We start from the raw sequence: 12713 nt of genomic DNA, 5'->3' as shown, positions 1-12713 counted from the left end.
TCCTCATCAACACCCCCAACCTTACCAACCCCCCATCCTCATCAACACCCCCAACCTTACCAACACCCCCATCCTCATCAACACCCCCAACCTTACCAACCCCCCATCCTCAACACCCCCAACCTTACCAACACCCCCATCCTCGTCACCCCCAGCCCCAGCACTTTCCCACCATCCCTATCCACCCCAATTCCCATATCTCCTCATCCCCACCCCCCCCATTCCCATCACCGCCCCTCCCCGTGCCCACCCCATGCCCCAAACCCCCCATCTCTCTATCCTCATCACCCCGTCCCCATCCCCCTATCCCCACACCTCCCCACCCTCATAAGAATTCCCCCATTCCCGACCCCCTCCCGCCATCCATCCCCCCGTCCCCACTCCCCTGCCCTTCCCCCCATCCCCAGCCCTTTCCATGCTCATCCCATTCCCTCTGAACCCCGGGAATGGGACAGGAGGGCAGCACCAGGGGGGAAGGGGGGATGCTGAACTGGGGGGGAAGGGGGCAGGGAGAATGAGGGGGGGTTAAATGGGGGTCTGGGGTAACGGGGGGTGGAAATAGGGATCTGGGGTAGTGGGGAGTGGAAATAGGGATCTGGGGTAATGGGGCTTTGAAATGGGAATCTGGGGTAATGGGGGGGGTGGAAATGGGGATCTAGGGTAATGGGGGGGGTGGAAATGGGGATCTGGGGTAATGGGGGGGGTGGAAATGGGGATCTGGGGTAATGGAGGGGTGGGAATGGGGATCTGGGGTAACAGGGATGGAAATGGGGATTTAGGGTAATGGGGAGTCAATGAGGAAGTGGGGGCTTGGACATTGTGGGGCTGGTGCTACAGGGGGACCTGGGGAAATGAGTGGGGCTGGAAATGCAGGGCAGGGATATTGGGAGGATAATGGGGGGCTGGGGAATGCAGGGGATCTGAGGTAATGGGGGAAATGGGGCATTGTGGGGGCTGGGGCAGAGATGGAGAATGGAAATGGGGGCTCTGGGGAAATGGGAAGTCTGGGACACTGGGGGGCACTGAGGGGGTCTAGGGCATTGGAGGGTCAAGCCCCATTGGCATTGGGGGCCAAGCCTGGCCAACACTCAGGAATTATTCAGGACAGAAAAGGGACATCCCAGCTCTGGGGGAGAACAAGCCAAATTCCCAATGGCTTGATCCATGCTCATAGTGGTCTACTCCTTCCGAGATGGGATATGGCTAAAAAAGCTGGATATCTGCTGATTTTTTTTTTTTTTTAATCAGGAGTTTTAATTTTCAGGCTCATCCCCGAGCTGGGATGTCCCTTTTCTGTCCTGTCCCCAAGGCTGGCTGTGAGGAGAGCTCAGAGGGACCCCTGGGGTGGGAAATGACATCAAGAACTGCCAGGGAAGGGAAGGGAAGGGAAGGGAAGGGAAGGGAAGGGAAGGGAAGGGAAGGGAATATAAAATAATTTGCAAGCAGGGAGATTCCATTGGGATAAAAGCACCCATCCCAAAAGCCTGCAGCAGCAGAGCTGAAGGAATTTTGGGTGTTCACCAAACTTCATGATTCCCAAAAAACCCTACAGCAGCGCATGGGATAGCTCCCATGCTTGGAGCTGGCCATGGTCTGAGAGGTGGATGAACATTCCAGGCAGTGGGAATGGCACAATCAGTCCATATAAAAATATCTGGTAATATTTTAATTGACTTCTGTTGGTTTTCTCCATGAGGGAAGAGTCTGGAGTGACTCAGAGTCTCTAAACTGGGTTAATGTTCCCTCAGTGCCAAGGTGCTCTTCCAGGCATGACATCCTGCTGGGAAGGGAGAGGGAATGCCCTGGCATGGCCACTCCAGCCTGGGAAACCAACACCACTGCACCACACCAGGGCTTTCCCATCTAATTCCCCCAAAACCACCCCATGAGGGTTCACTGCTCCAGCTCAGGGTGAGCTCCTCCACAGGAGCCTTTGGATTTTGTTATTAATATGGCAAAGAACTTCTTCAGCTGCACATGGGGTGGGGGGATCCCTTGGATTTCAGCTCTTAAGGAGCACCTGTTTAATCCTCTGTGGAAGAGCATCTCTGTTATCATCACCCCCAGCACATCACCTCTGTCCCATCCCCTGTCCCTTCAGCCTTGTCACCATCATCCCTGTTCCTATCACCTCTGTCCCTTCATCCCTGTCACCATCATCCCTGTTCCCATCACCTCTGTCCCTTCAGCCCTGTCACCATCATTCCTGTTCCCATCACCTCTGTCCCTTCAGCCTTGTCACCATCATCCCTGTTCCCATCACCTCTGTCCCTTCATCCCTGTCACCATCATCCCTGTTCCCATCACCTCTGTCACCATCATCCCTGTCCCATCATCCCTGTTCCCATTCCCTCTGTCCCTTCATCCCTGTCACCATCATTCCTGTTCCCATCACCTCTGTCCCTTCAGCCTTGTCACCATCATCCCTGTTCCCATCACCTCTGTCCCTTCATCCCTGTCACCATCATCCCTGTTCCCATCACCTCTGTCCCATCATCCCTGTCCCTTCAACCTTGTTCCCATCACCTCTGCTTCTTCAGCCCTGTCACCATCATCCCTGTCACCATCATCCTTGTCCCTTCAGCCCTGTCACCAGCACCTCTGTCCTATCATCATCCCTGTCACCATCATCCATCTCACCATCGTCTCTGTCCCATCACTTCTGTCATCATCTCTGTCACCATCATCTCTGTCCTATCATCCCTCTCCCATCAACCCTGTCACCACCCCTGTCACCATCACACCTGCCCCATCATCTGTCTCCTCATCTCCATCACCATCATTCCTGTCACTGTCCCCCTGTCCCCTTTCCCTGTCTCCATCATCTCTGTCCCATGATCCCTGTCCCATCAACACTGTCACCACCACGCCTGTCTCCTCTTCCCTATCCCATCATCTCCATCACCTCTGTCACCACCACCTCTGTCCCATCATCCCTGTCCCACCACCTCTGTCCCTTCATCCCACCCAAGAGGGAAACCAGAGGACATGCACCCAACCCCACTAAACAACACCCCAAAGATTTCCCCTGCTCTGGAGCCCCGGATTTATTACTGGTGGGGAAACACCTGGAAAAATCCATGTAGGAGGACAAGAGCCTGCCCCAGGCGAAGGCAGCTCCAGGGGAGAGCAGCAGCTCTGGATCCAGGACGTGCAGGAAAATCCCAGCTCCCGGCTGTTCCCAGGTGCCCGGGAAGGACCTGGAGGCTCCGAAGGGAAGGGCCATCTGTCACGGCTATCACGCGCCCAGAGGGACAGCTGAGGCTGCTGACCTCAGCTTCCAGCTCCTGCTTTCCTTTGTGGGGCTGCAGGGGGGAAAAAAGGGAAAACAATCAGGAGAGAAGGTGCCCTCCAGCAGATTTTTGTGTTTTTATAGGATTCAGCTTGGAGCTCTTGATGTTTTCACTTCCTTTGTCAGCAACAGCATTTTTCTAGGGATTTTTTTTGCCTGCCCTGTACCTCCACTTCCCAAGGGATTGCTTCCCATCCTCACTCCACCTGCGTTTTCCAAGGCAGTGCCTCTCACTCCTGCCTGCTTTCCTTTCTGGGATCAGCACCGGAGCATCGCTGCAGCAGCCTGGGCTGATTCTGCTCTCTAAGCTGCTTCTCTAAAGGAGGCTCCAGGGGTTTTCCAGAGGCACTGGGAGACAGCAGGGACAGGGATGAAGATTACAGTTGTTTTGTGCTGGCAGCCACCTCTAGAGTTTGCTGCTCCTGTCACACTGGGAGGATCCCAAATCTGCTCTCCTCGGATGTCCCTGCACCCAAAGGTGTCCCTCTCATCCCATCGGCTTTCCCAGGGCAGGTGCAATGTGCTTTCCCAAAACCTCGATCCAGCAATTCCTGCTGCCGTGATTTCCCCAGGATCACAGGCACCACTCTGCTCTGAACATTCACTGTGCTCTTCCCACAACCACAGAATCATGGAGCAGGTTGGGTCGGAAGGGACCTTAAAGGTCAGCTCGTTCCAGCCCCAGGGACAGCAGGATGAGGGGATTCTCCCTCTCCACTCAGGTGAGATTCCAGTGGGAATGCTGTGCCCAGCCCTGGGCAGGCACAGGGACAACCTGGAGCTGCTGGAGTGAGACCAGAGGAGGAACCAGAGCTGATCCAAGGGTTGGAGCCAGGCTGGGAGAGCTGGGGGTGCTCACCTGGAGAGGAGAAGCTCCAGGGAGAGCTCAGAGCCCTTCCAGGGCCTAAAGGGGCTCCAGGAGAGCTGGAGAGGGACTGGGGACAAGGGATGGAGGGATGGGACACAGGGAATGGCAGGCTGGATAGGATATTTGGAATTGGGAATTGTTCCCTGGGAGGGTGGGAGCCCTGGAGCTGAGGTCTCCCAGCGGTGCCCGGGGACATCTGGCCCTGCCAGGCGCTATGAAATGGCCTCTTAATGAAGAAAATTAAACCATCCTCTACTAAGACACGGGGAATGGATGGATACTGGGGAGGGATCGCTGCCTGGGAGGGGAGCAGGGCAGGGATGGCGCTGGATGCCCGGAATCTCGGGACTCGCAGCCGGGACCTCCCCGCTCCGGCGAGACCCGCCCGTCCCCTCAGGCCGGCCCCGCCCCGCCGCTCCCGCCGCTCCCGCGCGCTCGGCGGCGCTCTCGCGAGACTTCCCGACATGGCGCCGGCGGGCAGCGCCAACCTGCCGTGGTACGGCCGGGAGCGGGGGCACCGGGACACCGGGACACCGGGACACCGGGATAGCGCGGCGGGACTGCCCCGCGGCTCACTCCCGCTCCTTTCTATCCCCGCTGCAGGGTGGAGAAGTACCGTCCGCAGGCGCTGTCCGAGCTGGTGTCTCACCGGGACATCCTCAGCACCGGTAATGAAGCTCTCTCCCCGCGGTGACCATCCCCGCCGGTCCCGGCTGTCCCCCAGCCCCGTTATCCCGTTGTTATCCCGTTGTTATCCCGCAGTGCAACGCTTCATCAGCGAGGACCGGCTCCCCCATCTGCTCCTCTATGGGCCGCCCGGTACCGGGAAGACATCGACCATCCTGGCCTGTGCCCGGCAGCTCTACCGGGAGCGGGAGTTCGGCTCCATGGTGCTGGAGGTGAGCGGGAATGGGATGGGATGGGATGGGATGGGATGGGATGGGGTGGGGTGGGGTGGGGTGGGGTGGGATGGCATGGCATGGCATGGCATGGCATGGCATGGCATGGCATGGCATGGCATGGCATGGCATGGCATGGCATGGCATGGCATGGCATGGCATGGCATGGAGGGATGGGATGCAGGGATACAGATCCACACCATTCCCTTCCAGCTCAACGCCTCCGATGACCGGGGCATCGACATCGTCCGAGGGCCCATCCTGAGCTTCGCCAGCACCAGGACCATCTTTAAGTACGTGGTGGGTCTGTGCTTCCCAAAGCTCCCCATCTCTTTGGTGCCCTCCTGCCCTGGCACTTGGATTGGGAAGGGGATTTGGGAGGTCCCGCGGTGGGTGGGTGCCCAGCAAGCAGGCAGGGTGAGGATGCAAGAAGGGCTTCCCAGGAGTCGGGCTGGGAACAAACATCCCAGCTCCCCCTTCTCCAAACCCCTCTTTTCCTAGGAAAGGCTTCAAGCTTGTCATCCTGGATGAAGCCGATGCCATGACCCAGGATGCTCAGAACGCCCTGAGGAGAGGTGAGGGGCACTGGGAATCCCACACCGCATGGATCCCACACTGTGGGCAGCCATCGGCCTCATCCAGCCCGGCACAGGGTGGGAATCAGGACGAGGCAGCAGCCAAGGACCCTCCTCCCCTCCGTCCTTTTTGCAGTGATCGAGAAGTTCACAGAAAACACCCGGTTCTGCCTCATCTGCAACTACCTGTCCAAGATCATTCCCGCCCTGCAATCCCGCTGCACCCGCTTCCGCTTCGGCCCCCTGACCCCGGAGCTGATGGTGCCGCGGCTCCAGCACGTCATCCAGGAGGAGGGGTGAGCGGGGGGTCCCCCCACGCCCCCTCTGCCCCCTTCCCTGCCAGGGAGGAGCAGCAGGCTGGATTCCCACGGTTCCACTTCCCCGGGGGTTGTTTTCCAGGGTGGATGTGACCGAGGACGGGATGAAGGCTCTGGTGACCCTCTCGAGCGGGGACATGCGCAGAGCCCTCAACATCTTGCAGGTGGGAGTGTGGCCATCAGCCCCTGGCCAGCTGAGCTGGAGCGGCCTCTTCATCCTTCCTGTTCCCTCCTCTTCCTCAGAGCACCTCCATGGCCTTTGGGAAGGTGACAGAGGAGAACGTTTACACCTGCACGGGACATCCCCTCAAGTCTGACATCACCAACATCCTCGACTGGATGCTGAACCAGGATTTTTCCACTGCCTACCGCAGTATCCTCTACCCTGGGGGTTATTTCCAGCTGGGATAAACCCTGCTCTTTCTCAGGGATCTCTGTGGCCTCTGGGGTGGGTGCTGCTCACTGGGGAGGCCCCTCAGGGATGTTCTTCATAGCAGATCTGGCAGGGAAACGCCTGGAAGCAGGGCCTTGACTCGCTCTCATCCCAGAAATCATGGAGCTGAAGACGCTGAAGGGCCTGGCCCTGCAGGACATCCTCACTGAGATCCATCTCTTCGTGCACAGAGGTGGGGAAAGGGTCTGGCTCCGGATGATTCTGGAGAGGCCACACTTCCTCCTGCCCCTCACTGAGTGTTTTTTTTTCTCTCCACAGTCGACTTCCCCCCCTCCATCCGCATCCAGCTGCTGATCAAGCTGGCAGACATCGAGTAAGTGTCACTCCCACAGTGTGGGCACCCTGGGGTGGCTCCTGGTGGTGGCTGGGCACTGCTGGCACACAGCCTGTGGTTTTGGGGGGCACCCACAGTGGTGGAAACCCCCAAAGCTGCCCTTGGCCCCCTCCAGGTACCGCCTGGCTGCTGGCACCAGTGAGAAGATCCAGCTGAGCTCCCTCATCGCCGCCTTCCAGGTCACCAGGGACCTGGTGGTGGCTGAAGCCTGATCCTGCCTGATCCTGGATCTGCTGCTGGATTTGGGAAGGACCATCAGCACCATGCCTGGAGCTGCTCCCTGCAGCTTCCCAGATCCTTTTTGGAAGCCTTGAGTGCACAGTCAGGGTAAAAAGGTTGTTAAAAGGTAGCATTATTCCCAATGGGAAAATACAGGTGCCTCCAAAGCCCAGCAGGTTGCACTGGTCTTTGCTTCTCCCTCCTGAAGGGAGGTGGGGGGTGAGGGGTGCACCAGCTTTCTGTGTTCAGCTGTTCCCAAGGGATAAACAACATCCTGGAGATGTTTGAAGGAGAATTACCTCCACAAAGCCTGCCAGCACACAGGGAATGTGCTGTTGCTCCAGCCACCAGCTAAGCTGGAGGATGGGGACAAACAAAACACTGCTGCATGCTCAGCATGTCTGGGAATTTGGTTGATTGAGTGCCACACTCCAGCACGGAGAGAAAACAACAGAGGAATGGGAGCAGGGGGTGGAGTGAAGCCACCTCTTCCCACAGATGGACACTTCTGGCCAACCATTTCTGCCACACCACTTCCCTGGCAGCCAGGGCGGTGCCAGGCACTCCCAGGTCACCCGAGCAAGCCAGGAGGGAAATCATGTGGAATCAATTTTTATTGATTGAGACCTGCTCGGGCTTGTCCCCGCTCCTGCCCGCGCCGGGAGAGCGGCAGAGCCCGCGCTCCACCAGGATGGAGGGACATTCCCAGCTGGGTGTTTTGGGGGGTTTAGCCCCATATTTGTGCAGGTGACAACAGCTCTGCTCCCACAGCAGCTGTTCCACCGTCATCCCACACCATTGCACTCAGAAGCAGAAGTACCTGACCCAACCCAGCAGGCAGCAGGGGACAGGGGGACCTGTGTCCCACCCATGTCCCCTGCAGGGCCACCGCAGTCTCTGCATGGGATTTTGCTGGGTTTTTGTATTATGACACCAAAAAAGCCCTCCACAGCCCCAAAACCACGGGAGCAGCAACGCTCCTGGCTCACAGCTCGGCGTTCCTGCGGCGCCACCGGCCCGGGCCAAGCCCCAGGGCTCACCTCGTGCCTCTGCTCTCCCTGCTGCCTTAAAAAGTCCGGTAAGTGAGGAATTCCTTCAGCTTCCTGGGAATGGGCAGCGCCAGCACCTGGTAGGTTGTGAGGAAGGTGCGCAGGGCTTTGCGGCACAAGTGCTTGAGTGACGAGAGGACCCTCGGGGCTGTCCAGAACTGGACGTGGCCATCCCTGGTCCTGCAATGGGATCCAAGAAACCCTGAGCACAGGGCAGAGGGACACAAGGGATTCCAACTGTCCCAGAATATTCCCAGTCTTGCCAGGAGTATGCATTCCCCAGCTCAGGGAAACTATCCCCAGGGAAGCCCAGAATTTGCTGAGCTGCAGGAGGGAGGAGCAACCCTGTGTTTCCCCACCCTCTTCTCCTGTTTACTCACCCTGTGGCAATGAATCCTCCGTGTGGGAAGTACATGCAGCACAGACCGTTGGTCATGGGGGCAAAGGCCACTGGAGACCGCAGCTCCAAGGCCCAGATCCTCAGGAGCCTGTGGAGAAAGGGAGAGGATACAGTGCAGTGCCTGATGCCAAAATGAAGCCTCTGGGACCCCCTGAAGACACAGAAACCAGAAGGATTTGCTTCCCATAGAAGTGTTCCAGGGAGGACTGTTCTCTGCTGAGCGAATGACATGCCGAGGGTGTCACAGACCCAAGAGGACATGGACCTCAGCTCAGAGTGACAGGGCCCTGACCTTATCACAGCCAAGCCATGGTGTTCCCATGGGCCTGACCTTTCCCCTTATTCCAGGAATTGGTGGGGACCTGGCACATTTATTCCCCATCTCCTGAGCTCCTGGCTCGTTCTAGTCTCCTCCTGGGCCCCTCTCTGGGTCTCCACAGGGATTCACTCACCTGTCATCTGCCACCGTGGCCAGGTAGAGCCCCTCGGGGGAGAAGCAGACGGAGCGCAGGGAGCTGGTGTGGATTTCACCGCTGGAATCCAGCGTGGAGTGCAATGGGACGTGGCTGTGGGTGGGGACAAGATGTGTCAGCTCTGAGCTGCCACCGGCCCCTTCCCCAGCTGAGGCTGGCAGAGCCACCAAACTTGGCCAGCCAGCCCCCCATCCTGCCTCTGGAAGCAGAGGAGCGGTGATGGCTGTGCCCAGTGAGAAGGGAAAGCCCCATCCAGCCCTAAAAACCTTCCTGGTATTGCTCTGTCCTGTCCAGTGTCCCCATGGTCCATACCCCGTGTAGAGATGGTGGCTGTGCCCATTCAGCAGGGAGAGCCACATCCAGCCCTAAAAACCTCCCTGGCATTGCTCTGTCCCCTCCCAGGTCTGTACCGCAGTGTCCTGAGCTGCTCCCCGGTGTAGGGGTCCCACATGATGACACAGGCATCGTAGGAAGCGGTGACAAGGAGCGCAGAGTCCGGGGAGAAGTCACAGGACACCACGCTGCTCTGGTGGCCCTCCAGCCTGCGGATGAGGGTGTAGGATCTCATGCTCCACAGCAGTGCCTGCGGGATTTGGGCAGGAGATCAGGCTGGGAGCATCCCAAGGTTTAAACCACATGGGCTCTGCTTCCAACTTCCAGTTCCTGAGGAGCCAGGGCAGGATGGCCTGGCTCTTCTGCCAGGGGGGTTTCTGGGGACACAGAGGGCTGGATTCAGCAGGCACAGGGATGGCTCCCATCCTGCAGGACTCACCGACTTCTCGCCAGCGGCGGAGCAGAGCATGCTGCAGTCTGGGGAGATGGAGCAGCAGTAGACCCACTGCACGTGGCCCGACAGCACCTGGACCTGCCGCCCTGGGGACAGCAGAAATGCGTCACCAGAGGGAAACAGGACTCCTTGTCTCTGCTCTCCCTTCCTTTCCACAGAGGGAATTCACACTGGGCTGGGAACTCCCTGGGTAAATCCCAAGGCAATGCCCTCTTGCGTCTCCCAGATTACACTCTGCTCCCGGTCACAGGGACTGTCCCCTTCTGCCTCAAATACTGTCTCCAAAGGTCCTCTCCCACCACCTTCCCTCCCGAGGTGGATTCCTCCCCCTTTCCTGACACAGCACATTCCTACCATCCCTGCTCAGGTCCCACACGCGCAAGGTCTTGTCCCGCGAGGCCGACACGAGGATGGGGCTTCCATTGGGAGCAAAGCTCAGGTCCCTGACGACATCCTGGTGTCCCAGGAGGCTGAAGAGGAGGTGCCCTGCAGAGAGGAGTCAGGCTCAGTGCCATCCATCCATGGAGAATGAGACAGAGCCCTCGTGCAGCCCTGCTTGGGACTGCGCAGGTATTGGGGAGGGAGGGAGATGGGATCTCCTTCCACGGGGGAACAGGAACAAGGGGACAGCCAGCCTGAAGCCACAACAGCGAGGGCTGCTTACCTGTCTGCACTTCCCACACCTTGATCTGCCCATCATTGAGCCCAGTGGCCAGGACCAGGCAGGGAAGCCCCACGGCACAGGCAGGATCTGTGTCCCCATCCTCAGCTGCTGGCCAGGCACTGAAGGCCAGGCCCCACACGATCTGCCCACACTCCAGAGTCTTCTCCTTGGCTGCCCCATGGCTCCAAGTCTCTGCTTTGCTGCCCCGGCTCTTGCGCTCCGAGGTTTTGCAGCCACTGGAGGGAGACAGGGATGGGTGGAGTGTTCACCCTGAGACCCCCAGCTCCATGCACCCATCTTCACCCCACACTGGGCAGCCCCTGGGATCAATCCAAACTGGCGAATGAATGGATGGACAGCATCACTCGAAGGACTTTGATGCTGGTGGGTGAGGGCTGAAACACTCTGGGCTGATCCCCCAACATGGGGAGCAGGAAAGGAGAGGGAATTCTGCCCCTTTGCCCAGCTCAGGTGAGACCCCACCTGCAGAGCAGCCCCAGCGCTGGGGCATCCCCAACATCAGACAGAAAGATGTGGAGCTGATAGAATGGGACCAGAGGAGGAGATGCTGCAAGGGCTGGAGCCCCTCTGCTCTGGATCCAGGCTGGGAGAGCTGGGGGTGCTCACCTGGAGAGGAGAAGGCTCCAGGGAGAGCTCAGAGCCCTTCCAGGGCCTAAAGGGGCTCCAGGAGAGCTGGAGAGGGACTGGGGACAAGGGATGGAGGGACAGGACACAGGGAATGGCTCCCACTGCCAGAGGGCAGGGAAGGATGGGAGACTGGGAATTGGGAATTGTTCCCTGTGAGGGTGGGCAGGCCCTGGCACAGGTGCCCAGAGCAGCTGTGGCTGCCCCTGGATCCCTGGCAGTGCCCAAGGCCAGGCTGGACGGGGCTGGGAGCAGCCTGGGACAGTGAGAGGTGTCCCTGCCCATGGCAGGGAGTGGGACTAGATGAGCTTTAGGGCCCCTTTTAAGCCAACCCACTCCATGACTCACAGCTCGGCCTCCCCCAGGGGCCACGGGATCAGCTTGACCACGCAGTGTCCCTGGGACCAGGCGAACCAGGCTCCATCGGGGGAGAAGGCGACGCTCCAGGTCTCGCAGCTGGATTTCCAATCGTAGCGCTGGGGCCGGCCCGGCTTCAGCTCCGCCAGCAGCACCGGCTCCTCTGCGGCGGGACGGCCCCGTTACCCCCAGAGCCCCCAAAAACCCCGGCACCCTCACAGCGCAGCCCCCGCCCGGCTCCCGCTCACCTCCGCTCGGCTTCATGGCGGCCCCGCCGCCCGCTCGGCCCCGCCGGGCCCGCCCGGCCCAGGGCGGCGGCGGCGGCGGAAGCGGCGGCGCGGGGAGGGGACCTGGAGCCGCCTCCTCCGGCCCCGCCGCCACCGGCACCGCCCCGCCACCGGGACGGGCCGGGAGGGGGCCCGGAACGGCCCCGCTGAGGAGAGCGGCGGGAGCCGGGCCTGCCCCGCCCGCCGGGCCCGGGGTGCGACCCCTCAGAGACCCACACCGGGACAGCTCCGCCAGGGGCACCCTCAGAGACCCGCACCGGGACAGCTCCGCCAGGGACACCCTCAGAGACCCGCACCGGGACAGCTCCGCCAGGGACACCCTCAGAGACCCACACTGGGACAGCTGCGGCAGGGGCACCCTCAGAGACACACACCGGGACAGCTCCGGCAGGGACACCCTCAGAGACCCACACCGGGACAGCTCCGGCAGGGACACCCTCAGAGACCCACACCGGGACAGCTCCCGGCAGGGACACCCTCAGAGACACACACCGGGACAGCTCCGGCAGGGACACCCTCAGAGACACACACCGGGACAGCTCCGGCAGGGACACCCTCAGAGACCCACACCGGGACAGCTCCGGCAGGGACAGCCTCAGAGACCCACACCGGGACAGCTCCGGCAGGGACACCCTCAGAGACACACACCGGGACAGCTGCGGCAGGGACAGCCTCAGAGACACACACCGGGACATATCCCGGCAGGGACAGCCTCAGAGACACACACCGGGACAGCTCCGGCAGGGACAGCCTCAGAGACCCACACCGGGACAGCTCCACCAGGGACAGCCTCAGAGACCCACACCGGGACAGCTCCACCAGGGACAGCCTCAGAGACCCACACCGGGACAGCTCCGGCAGGGACAGCCTCAGAGACCCGGCACCCACACCGGGACAGCTCCGGCAGGGACAGCCTCAGAGACACACACCGGGACAGCTCCGGCAGGGACACCCTCAGAGACCCGGCACCCACACCGGGGCAGCTCCCGGTAGTGACAGTGCCATTCCCCCCCACAGCACCCACACAGAGTGGGTGACACTGTCCCCTGGCAGTGACAGCCCCCCAGGACCCACAGGGTGACACTTTCCGCAG

The 12713-nt window shown here is 60.2% G+C and overlaps 2 protein-coding genes across 4 annotated transcripts; one reads left to right on the top strand and one right to left on the bottom strand.

Annotated features, from left to right (window-relative positions):
- Positions 1-3223: 3223 nt before the first annotated feature.
- Positions 3224-11648, bottom strand: WSB2 (WD repeat and SOCS box containing 2). 3 transcript variants are annotated; one of them, XM_021537349.3, is made up of 10 exons: positions 11582-11648; positions 11325-11496; positions 10332-10567; positions 10022-10153; positions 9653-9753; positions 9291-9463; positions 8860-8973; positions 8388-8495; positions 7999-8187; positions 3224-3305 (listed from the first exon to the last, which is right to left on the bottom strand). In XM_021537349.3, exons 1-9 carry the CDS (start codon positions 11595-11597, stop codon positions 8025-8027), a joined length of 1215 nt encoding a protein of 404 aa, XP_021393024.1. In that variant the 5' UTR covers positions 11598-11648; the 3' UTR covers positions 3224-3305; positions 7999-8024. The 3 variants fall into 3 exon arrangements, with proteins under 3 accessions (XP_021393024.1, XP_021393023.1, XP_021393025.1); XM_021537348.2 differs by lacking the exon at positions 3224-3305 and having other exon boundaries at positions 7555-8187; XM_021537350.2 differs by lacking the exon at positions 3224-3305 and having other exon boundaries at positions 7555-8187; positions 10332-10564.
- Positions 4575-7130, top strand: RFC5 (replication factor C subunit 5). The gene is made up of 11 exons (XM_021537351.2): positions 4575-4656; positions 4764-4828; positions 4923-5059; positions 5273-5352; positions 5561-5634; positions 5771-5930; positions 6034-6115; positions 6195-6324; positions 6500-6577; positions 6664-6718; positions 6855-7130. The coding sequence occupies exons 1-11, from the start codon at positions 4625-4627 to the stop codon at positions 6949-6951; spliced, it is 990 nt and encodes a 329-aa protein (XP_021393026.1). The 5' UTR covers positions 4575-4624; the 3' UTR covers positions 6952-7130.
- Positions 11649-12713: the final 1065 nt, after the last annotated feature.

This window comes from Lonchura striata, chromosome 18 (genome assembly GCF_046129695.1).
Source record: "Lonchura striata isolate bLonStr1 chromosome 18, bLonStr1.mat, whole genome shotgun sequence".
NCBI classification, from domain to species: Eukaryota; Metazoa; Chordata; class Aves; order Passeriformes; family Estrildidae; genus Lonchura; species Lonchura striata.
The sequence above is the reverse complement of the archived record's forward strand: the minus strand, read 5'-3'. Positions and strand labels throughout refer to the sequence as shown.